The 10645-nt window shown below is 40.6% G+C and overlaps 1 protein-coding gene across 1 annotated transcript; it reads right to left on the bottom strand.

Annotated features, from left to right (window-relative positions):
- Positions 1–3087: 3087 nt before the first annotated feature.
- On the bottom strand, positions 3088–10035 carry LOC308251177 (F-box/LRR-repeat protein 21-like). Its single transcript, XM_080674317.1, has 3 exons — positions 9859–10035; positions 4557–4728; positions 3088–3927 (listed from the first exon to the last, which is right to left on the bottom strand). The coding sequence occupies exons 1-3, from the start codon at positions 9871–9873 to the stop codon at positions 3284–3286; spliced, it is 831 nt and encodes a 276-aa protein (XP_080530443.1). The 5' UTR covers positions 9874–10035; the 3' UTR covers positions 3088–3283.
- Positions 10036–10645: the final 610 nt, after the last annotated feature.

Raw genomic sequence — 10645 nt, forward strand, 5'->3', positions numbered from 1 at the left:
ATGTGCCCTGACCGGGAATTAAAACAGCAATCTCTTGGTTTCTGGGTCGACACTCAACTGCTGAGCCACACCAGCCAGGCCAGGGATATATATCTTTTAATTCCAGATTTATGTCTTCAGTATGTCCACCATTACAATGATCTCCAACCAGTTTGACCCCTCCCTCTCAGGCCATTTCCTTTATGTTTGTTTGTCCTGCTATTCTAATCAGACTTAAATTTCCCTATTATTGCTGCTTCTGCATTCTAAGAGAATACAGAAATCTTAAGCTATAGCTAATATAATTCTGCAATAATAGTAACTATCTTTAAGAAACTGGTTTTATTTTTCAATCAGTAATATCAGCTCTAATAGCATTTATTTAGTGTGCACTAATATACAATACACTGTTTTGAGAAATTTGAACTCAAAAGTAAATGAAATGAGATGCCTGTTCTTACAGAACTCAGTGACAATGAATGTGGTACAGTGGTTAGAATGTATGCATAAGCATTCTCTAAATAAAGGAATGTAAAATGTGATATTTCTTATCACATTGTATTCCGATTTCCTAATAGGTGAGAACATTTTTAAATGTTTTTCTGATAACAGAAGATTGTTGCAGCGTAGCTGGAAGCTCCATCCACTTGCTCCCAACCCCAGAGCAGATTGCAGCTAAACTGCAGAGAAATCAGTTCAAAAATCAGTTGAAGAGTCGCTGATCTAAAATACTGAGAGCACAGAACACAGAGGAAAGACAGGAGGAGATGCAGGGAGGGTGAGCCCCTTGTGCAAGTCCTCGACATTCCCACAGAGTACAGTTCCATGGGGGAAGGGAGAGCAGCTCAGGGCAGGGACATTCAAGGTGCAAGACCGGAGGAAGACCCAGTCTCTGGAGGCCCCACCCTCTGGACTACTTGGGGCTCTGCCCTGCGGAGCTTCGGACAAATTGCTGAGAGCCAGGCAGGGACAGTGACTTGGCCTGCGCCAGAGAAACTCCCAGGAGGTGTGGGGCCAGCACATAGGTGGCCAGCTTCAGACAACATCAGGGCAAAATCCAGCAAGCTCCACAATCAGCAGATACAAAGGGTGAACCCACATCCATATAACAGTTGGCACGACATGGTGACATGGTCGGGGTTGAGCCTCACAGTCAGCTAACCCAAGGGGCTAAGCCCACCCACAAATAGCAATCAAGACCTAATTACAATAGGAGGGCCCACATTACCCACACAAGACACATTCCTAGAGCACCCAGCACAGAAGATCAAGGAGACTATACCACTAGGTCCCACAAGACATTACAGAAGGCCACCCCACCGGGACTGGGAGTTGTAGCAGTTCTATCCAATACACAGAAACGAACACCAAGAAACAGCAAAAATGGGGAAACAAACAGGCCCCAAATGAAAGAACAGGAGGACTCTTCAGAAAAGGAGCTAAATAAAATGAAGGCAAAACAATTTATCAGAAACAGACTACAAAGTAATGGTTTTAAGAATCCTCAACAGCATGGAACAGGACATAGAAATCATGAAAAAAAACCAACAACCCAACCAGAAATAAAAAATAACATATCTGAAATAAAGAATACACTGGAAGGAATAAGCAGGGGCTTGAATCAGCGAATTAGAAGACAAGGGGGAAAAAGTCAATCAGAGCAGCAAATCTAATGATCAAAATAAACTGATGAACAAAATGGGACCAGAGGCATGGCTACATGGAACACACTGACAGATCTTAGAGGGGAGAGGGGTAGGGGGACTGGAAGAGATTAACCAAAGAACATATACCCATATATGCATAACCCATGGACACAGACAATAATGTGGTGAAGACCTGGGATGGGGCAGGGGCTGGGTCGGGGGCTTAGGTGGGGGGGGGGAATGGGGGACATCTATAATAATGTTAACAATATGTTTTCCTGAATATTTAAAAATATTCAAAACTGGAAAATAATAAACATATTTCTAATTTCCTTTTTAATTGTATTTCTTAGAATTAAATTTTAGATTTGGGGGGAACAAGTTTGAAAAAGAAAGTACTTAAGTAAAATGTACTGAGTGCCTATTATGGTGCTAAATATTATGCTGGGAACACAACAGTGAATAAAACCCAATAATGATCTTACACTGTGAAGTAGAATAAGCCGATAATCAGACAGGTAAATGGCAAATTGCAATAGTGATCACACCACATGGGAAGCCACAGAGTGCTGAGAGTCATGAAGACTTCCCTGAGGAAAAGACATCTACTAGAATAAAATTCCATCTGTCCAGGATTTTCACTCACAACATGTCCCTGAGGGAGCAAAGAGAGTGATCAAAGTAGAAAGAATTATATGTACCAATGCTTTCTGACTAAAGGGTGCAAGGCAGTCTCAAGGACCTGAAAGGGAATGGGAGCAAAAGGGCAAGGGGCAGTTTGGTGGGAAGAAAATGAGAGCAAAGTATGGAGCAGCCAGGTCTTGTAGTATCTTGTGGGTCATTTTAAAGGTATATCTTTATCCTAAAGTTAATACATAGCCATTAAGGAGTTTTGCTGTGTTACTGATTAGATTATAAAATCAATGTGCAAAGGATTTGGCATCGTTTCAGATACATAGTAATAGATCAGTAAACATTGATTCCCTCCCACTCTGCAAAATTTAACTTTTAACTCAGTAGTATATTTAATCAATTGACACAGTATCTTCATAAAATAAATTAATATTATTTCACTTTGGTTTATTATCAATTTTCTCCCAAGTTAATGTAATAAAGTAGAATTCCAAGTGTATTGGAAATTAAAAGTTATTTATTAAATCATAATATGATCTTACATAGTACTAAAAATGAAGTATAATTACGTCAGCCTCTATATCTATATTTTGATTTTACTTAGTTTTTAATACTAAATATTTTATAAAATATATTAAAATTAATATGAAATAAAAACAAATAAAATAATACTAAGTTGTAAATGGCATAATTTAAGGGAACCTAAGCTCAATATTATAAATTTACTTCGCAAGGTACAATATTCATTCAAGGAAGGCTAAGAAGCTTATCTAGAAACTAGTTTTTAGCATATCAACTATCTAACCACAACACAGTCTCTGTGTCCTTTTACTACAAATTCTGGCTTCTCAAATTTCTTGTGTTTTTTCCAATGTTCCTGCTGCAACCTATTAAGACAATTTACAAACGATGAAATATTTTACCTGAAATATTTCAGCAACGCATCTATGCAAGTTTACATTTGCATAGACTGAAAGAAGCTCATCTTACTGATTAAAAAGTAGTTAAGAATCTTTGGTTGTCAATTACCAGATGGGCATGACCTCAGGGAACCATATTCTTCCCAGGTGTTTGGAGACTTCAGTGTGAATTTCATCAAGGCTATACTTGCCATCAGGGATCAAAACCTCCTCCATTATTGATAGCTGGGTTAGCCTTCTCCCACATAGTCTTACAAACTCAATGAATGCACTGCAGCTAACTTCACATTCACTGAGGCCCAAGGCTGTTAAGTTTTTACAGTGTTTAGCAATACAAATAAGTTCATCATCAAGAGTCTGAAGACCATTGGCACATACCACTAACTCAATTAGTCGTGGACAGTTAAGACCGACCCGTCCTAGAACTGCTTTGCTTACTGAACGACCAAAATAAAGGTGAGTAACAGGGGTTTCTTCTTTGAAGAATGTCTCAAATTCCTCTTCATATAAAAAAAAGTACATAACAATATTAACTCCAGGGGAGTGTTTAATAAGTGCATCCCAACTTTGTTTTTTAATAGAATAAAACTCAACCTGTCCAGGATTTTCACTCACAACATCAATGCGAAGATGCTCAAGGTTAACATGAGTCTCACTTGAAAGTGCCAGGAGAAGTTCATCACTTAGCATGTAATAATTCAATGCCAGTTCTTTAAGGCCTTGACAATGATCAGCTACACAAAGGATTCCTGTGGGAAATGGGGAAAAATCTTAAGAACGAAAACAAAAAAAGGAAAATAAAGAACAAAGATCATACTAACATTTTTGTCAATTTATATTTGTTATTAGTCATTATTTACTAAAATAGCCAAGATATACATAATTATATATATATGCAATATACACTGAGTGGCCAGATTATTATGATCTCTGAATGCATAATAATCTAGCCACTCAGTGTATATCCTATATAATAAAAGGCTAATATGCAAATTGTCCCCTCGACCAGGAGTTCGACCAACAAGCAGGCCAGCCAACCGCCCATGTTCCCTCCCCCGGCCAGGCACAAATTCATGCACCGGGCCTCTAAAAAATACACACACACACACACACACACACACACACACGCACACACACACTGAGTGGCCAGATTATTATGTGTTCAGAGATCATAATAATCTGGCCACTCAGTATATATAACTATAATACTCTTAGGAGAAGCAATTGAAGCTATCTCAAGATAACAGATTAAGATTTCTTTCGAAAAAAGTTTAATAAATTATGTTTCAGAAGCATGTGGTCTTCAATAAGAAATTGCATTGTTACTATTACTATAATAAAAAAGCATCATGCAAGCTTAAAAAAAAATATAACCCACCATCAGATGAAACATGAGGACAGCTACTCATTTTTAGGAGTCTTAGAGTATCACTATTATTGGCCACGAGAATCTTCAATGAGGGGTCATCCACTGGTGTGCCTTCGATTTTGATTGATGACAATGATTTTGAGTTGACAAAAACAACTGTAAGTGCTGACACAAAATGAGACTTGCACAGCAATAAGAAAAAAATTATGAGAACATTATTTTAAGATCTACAGCTTCAATCAAATTAATTCATTAAAACTATTACATCAACATATGCTAATAATAGAATAGTAAAAGCCATCAACATATTACTGTTTTTCGTAACACCATTAGCCAATAAAAGACATTTCTATAACAAAGTGTAGTTTTTAAAATACTTTTATAATTCACTAGAGGCCCTGTGCATGAAATTCGTGTACGAAATTCATGCACGGGGGTGGGGGGTGTCCTTCAGCCCAGTCTGCACCCTCTCCAATCTGGGACATCCCTCTCACAATCGAGGACTGCTGGCTCCCAACTGCTCACCTGCCTGCCTTTCTGATTGCCCCTAACCACTTCTGCCTGCCATCCTGATCACCCCTAACCACCCCTGCCAGCCCGATTGCCCCTAACTGCCCTCCCCTGCTGGCCTGGTCACCCCTAACTGCCCTCCCCTGCTGGCCTGGTCCCCCCCAACTTCCCTCCCTTGCCAACCCAGTCACCCCTAACTGCCCTCCCCTGCCAGCCTCATCGCCCCTAACTGCTCTCCCCTGCTGGTCTGGTTCCCCCCCAACTGCCCTCCTCTGCAGGCCTGGGTCTCCCCAAACTGCACTCCCCTGTAGGCCTGGTCCCCTCCAACTGCCCTTCCCTGCAAGCCCAGTCACCTCCAACTTTCCTCCGCTGCCAGCCTGGTCAACCCTAACTTCCCTCCCCTGCAGGCTTGATCACCCCCAACTGCCCTCCCTTGCAGGCCTGGTCCCCCCCAACTGCTCTCCCCTGCAGGCCTGGGTTCCCCCGCAACTGCCCTTACCTGCAGGCCCAGTCACCCCCAACTTCCCTCCCTTGCAGGCCTGGTTACCCCCAACTTCCCTCTCCTGCAGGCCTGGGTCCCCACCCTAACTGCCCTTCCATGCAGACCCTGTTGCCCCCAACTTCCCTCCTCTGCCAGCCTGGTCATCCCTAACTGCCCTCCCCTGCAGGCTTGATCGCCCCCAACTGCCCTCCCTTGCAGGCCTGGTCCCTCCCAACTGCCCTACCCTGATGGTCTGATCGCCCACAACTGCCCTCCCTTGCAGGCCTGATCCCTCCCAACTGCCCTCCCCTGCTGGCCATCTTGTAGCAGCCATCTTGTGTCCACATGGGGGCAGCCATCATTGACCACATTGGGGGCAGCCATCTTGTGTGTTGGAGTGACAGCCAATTTGCATATTACTCTTTTATTAGATAGAATAGAGGCCTGGTGCATGGGTTGGGGCCAGCTGGTTTACCTGAAGGGTGTCCCGGATCAGGGTGGGGGTTCCCTTGGGGCATGGGGCGGCCTTGGTGAGGGGCCTGTGGTGGTTTGCAGGCCGGCCATGCCCTCCAGCAACCCAAGCATAGGCCAAGGCCGGCTGAAAGCAGGTATCTGGGATTTATTTATCTTCTATAATTGAAACTTTGTAGCCTTGAGTGGAGGCCAGGGCAGGCCAGGGTGGTGGGAAGCTTGGCTTCCTCCATTGCCAGGGGCAACCCAAGCCTCTGGCTGGCTCCAGCTCCATAGCCACCACCATCTTTGTTGGGATTTACTTATCTTCTATAATTGAAACTTTGTAGCTATGAGCGGAGGCCAGGGCAGGCCAGGGCGGGTGGGAAGCTTGGCTTCCTCCATTGCCGGGGGCAACCCAAGCCTCCTGCTTGCTCTAGCTCCATGGCGGCCACCATCTTAGTTGGGTTAATTTGCATACTCCCTCTGATTGGCTGGTGGGCGTAGCGGAGTGGCAGTCAATTTGCATGTTTCTCTTTTATTAGTGTAGATAAATGGAATGGTGAGAAAGGAAAGTTTCAAAGATTTCATAAATATGTCTTTCAATTATTTCAATCTTAAGGATTTAGTTTTCAATATTAACAGGATATAATTATGTATATTGTAGCCTGCCAGCCAAATCTAGTCCACTGTCTATTATTGGATAGCTCATGAGTTAAGAATGGTTTTTACATTTTTAAATAATTGCAAAAAATGTTCTGAAGGCTATTTCATGACATGTGAAAATTATATGAAACTCTTTCAGTGTCCATAACTAGCTACTGTAACACAGCTATGCTGTTTTAAGTATGTATGGTGTACGTTGGCTTTCACACTGTGCTAGATAGAGTTGATAGCACTGCAGCAGTAGGGTTGTAGCAAAACTTTGTGAGCCTAAGATATTTACTGTCTGTACCTGTTCAACCCTTGCCCTAGAAGAAATATAATTCTTATCTGGTTTATTCACTCCTATATATCTAGCACCTAAAGTAATATCTGGCATATAGTAGAAGGTCAACAAATATTTGTTGATCAATAAATGATGCCATTCTTTAGGGACATGCTTTTTGCTGGCAAATTAAAAGTATGTTTTGAAACTTTCTGTTTTGAATATTGACAAACTCAAGCTTATTTACAGTTTGAACTCAAAATGGGTGGAGTTTCACAAGTTTTCAGATCTAGTATTTTTGGACATGGATAGAAAGTCTGGAAACCATATCCAGGCATGATCATTTTTCCTTTTTCAAAATCTATTTGGATTCTCCAAAGGTTCTATTGTCCCTTTTAGAATGATCAAATTGGTTGTAAATCATAATTTATTTATAAGAAAACTTATTGACTTATACTAATTGTTAAGTGATTTACAAATTTTTAAACAGTGGATGACTAGACCTCTTTGTGAAATTTGATGATGCCAAAAATTGTTAGAGAAACATAAGTACATCGCTCCTTTTCGTTAAGAAATACAAGGTTTTTTCCCCCCTTTAATCAACTCTCAGTGGACTCTTTTAGTCCTGAAGGACACGGTTAAGCATTAGAGTACAGGTTTCCCCTGTTTTTTAAAAGTTTGCTTTACACCACTTCACTTTTACAAAAGACCTACATTAGTACTGTTTTCATGAACCAAAAGAAATCCAGAGTATTTCACTTATGTGAAAAAGGCAACAAGCAACAGTAATGCTCAGCATCTGTTGGGCAGCGAGTCGTAGAGTCAGCGTGCACCTGCCAAGCTCCTTCTCCAGGAGCCACACAGCATCTCAGCATCAAGCTGCCACAGCTTTGACCTGTGTCTGTGGGCACCTGTGCTTCATTTTAATGTGTTTTGCGCATCTGTTAGTAAGATGCGACCTAAGGTAATAGCTTCTTCACTTTATGCCATTTCGGCTTAAAAAGATTTTATAGGCAAGCTCTGCTTTTGGATAGCAGGTGAAACCTGTACAAATTTTATTATAGTAACAATATATTCTTTTAGCACTTCTTATGCCTAGCAAAATGCTGTACTTTTATCTTATTTTCCCTTAGTTTACAAATGAAAAACTGAGGCTTAGAGAGATCCACAACCCCCCTAGAAGCCACAGAGCTCATTTTACTGTAGAGGCAGAGCTTGACATGAAGCCTGCTCACGGCCGTGGCCTCTCTCCGGTGTTGGCATCAGCTTACCTAGAAGTGGGCTCTTGAAGCTGATATTGTAACATGAGAGACAGCTTAGAATTTAAGAATTTTAGGCTCATCTGATCCATAGTTTATAAACAAGAAAATAACTATTTAGAAGTAGTACATTTTCATCTGATTAATTATATTACTCTAATCCCCAAATGACCCATTTTTTCCCCCAGCACATCTCTTAAAAAGATAAACAAGATAGCAGAAATGCCTGCTAAGAGGGCCATGACCTAGTTTATGAGGGAGATGTTACTATTCCTCTATCCTCTTCTATAGGAAAGTTTCCATTAGCCAGTTTTACTGAAAACCATAATTTAGTGCTCATTATGTATCAGGCACTATCCTACGTCTGGGTTTATAATGGTAAACAAACAAATTAGAATATCTGCCTTCAATAGTTTATGATTTTGGTCTGGGGAGAAGAGAATAAATATGTTAAATAAGTACGGTATTTTCAAGTACTGACAAATGATACAAAACCACTAAAATGTTGTAATAGAGTAGAGAGTAGCTGGAGGAGTGGGTTTGTTTTAGCAAGTGGTCTCGAGGAAGGCCTCTCTGAGGAGATGGCATTCAAGCTGAAGCCTGGATGAAGAGAAGACAGTCATTGGTTTTTGCGGCAGAGACTGCTGGTTGCTTCTAACAACCATTCATCCTTTCTTCTTTGGTAATCTAGTCCCAATATTTAGCTGGACACATTGCCACCCAGATAAAAGATTCTCCTAGCCTCCCAGAAATCTGGTGTGGCCGGCCATTGTGCTAAATCCTGGCCTAGGAGACAAACAGAAGCATCATGCGATACTATGGCTAGTCTCCCTAGAAAGGAGAGGGCATACCCTTCTCCCCCGCTTGCTCCCATCAGCTGTCTAGAATACGGACGTGATGGCTGGGGCTCAGAAAGCTGTCTTCGACATTGAAAATGAAGAAATGCCTTGGAGAGGAGTGCCTGGAGGAAGCCTGGGTTCAGAACAACTTCATGCCAGCTATGGACTGTCTCACCTAGGGATTTCTTTAATGTAAGAGAAATAAACTTCCGTCATGTGTTCTAAGCCACGGTTGTTCTGGAATGTCTACTACACAGACTCAAAAATCATCCTAACAAATATAGTTTATTTAGTCAGATATTATACTGTTCCACCTCCAAAGAGAGACTCTAGAGCAGGGGTGGGCAAACTTTTTGACTCGAGGGCCACAATGGGTTCTTAAACTGGACTGGAGGGCTGGAACAAAAGCATGGATGGAGTGTTTGTGTGAACTAATATAAATTCAAAGTAAAGGAGCGGAGGGGAGAGCAAGAGAACTGGATAGAACAGCCGGATCCGGCCCGCGGGCCGTAGTTTGCCCACGGCTGCTCTAGAGTGACAGGGAAGACACCCACTTACTGGCCCAATATGCCCTATATTCAAAGACTAAGTAAACAAGCACTAGAAAATCATATCATTAATTTCATATTAATAATATTTACTGGGGAAACAATGACTAAAATATACCTAAAGAATGAAACCATGAATAATCTATTTCAGCAAAAATAAGTTCTAGTCAACAGAAAATTGCTTTAAATAATTCTTTGAATACAAGTAGAATATTGTCTGTTTTTAGGAAAAGAATCCTTTCTGCCAGTTTGACAAGAATTTTAGTATATCCTACAAAAAAGCATAGCATCTTTACCTTTGACATATTCATAAAACTTGACTTGGCTGTTGAAATCAAGCCCAAGGTCTGGATAGAACAATTTACCAGCTGAGACAGTATATCACAGGCAGCTTCTGCTGATTCAGTACTACTGTCAACCTACAAAGACAACTGTAAATCTTAATCTCATGAAGGTCAAACTTATTAGAAAGTTACAAATACTTATTTAATAGGACTCATTTGCAAAATTGTATTTAGCCTTCAAGCTATAAAATAAATTAGTATTTTTTCTTAATACAAAATGTCTCATATAAAAAAGTAAGAAATAGAGATTATGGAAAATTAACTTTCTAAGCACCTCATACTTTCAAATCTTTTACAATCACCTGAATTTTAATAATAGTACCCAGTTGAAGGAAACTGAAGTTTAAGTCATTCAATTATAGCTCAAGTTCTACATCTCAATCTATGCAAATAACTATAAAAAAACAGGAATAAGTTTGAGATAAAATTCTGAAAAATTGACTCACTGCTTAACATAAGAATCTAGGTATTAAAAATATTGGTAAAATATGTCATGGTTTCGATGTAATGCTTATTCTTCTTACCTTAAAGCTGACATACTGGAGATGGGTAGCATGCTTTTTAATAATCTGCTGAATGAGATCAGGATGAGTGGACTTAAAATATGAAGTAGCTGGCTGATTCAGTTCAAATTCAAATTTTCTCCAAAGGTCAGGAATATGAAAAACTTCATTCCATCTCCTACAGACAGAAGATGCCCGGGCCCGATCTATTAAAGGAAGATACTGAAAAATGTGTA

This window comes from Plecotus auritus (assembly GCF_963455305.1).
Source record: "Plecotus auritus genome assembly, chromosome: 6".
In the NCBI taxonomy this organism is placed as follows: domain Eukaryota; kingdom Metazoa; phylum Chordata; class Mammalia; order Chiroptera; family Vespertilionidae; genus Plecotus; species Plecotus auritus.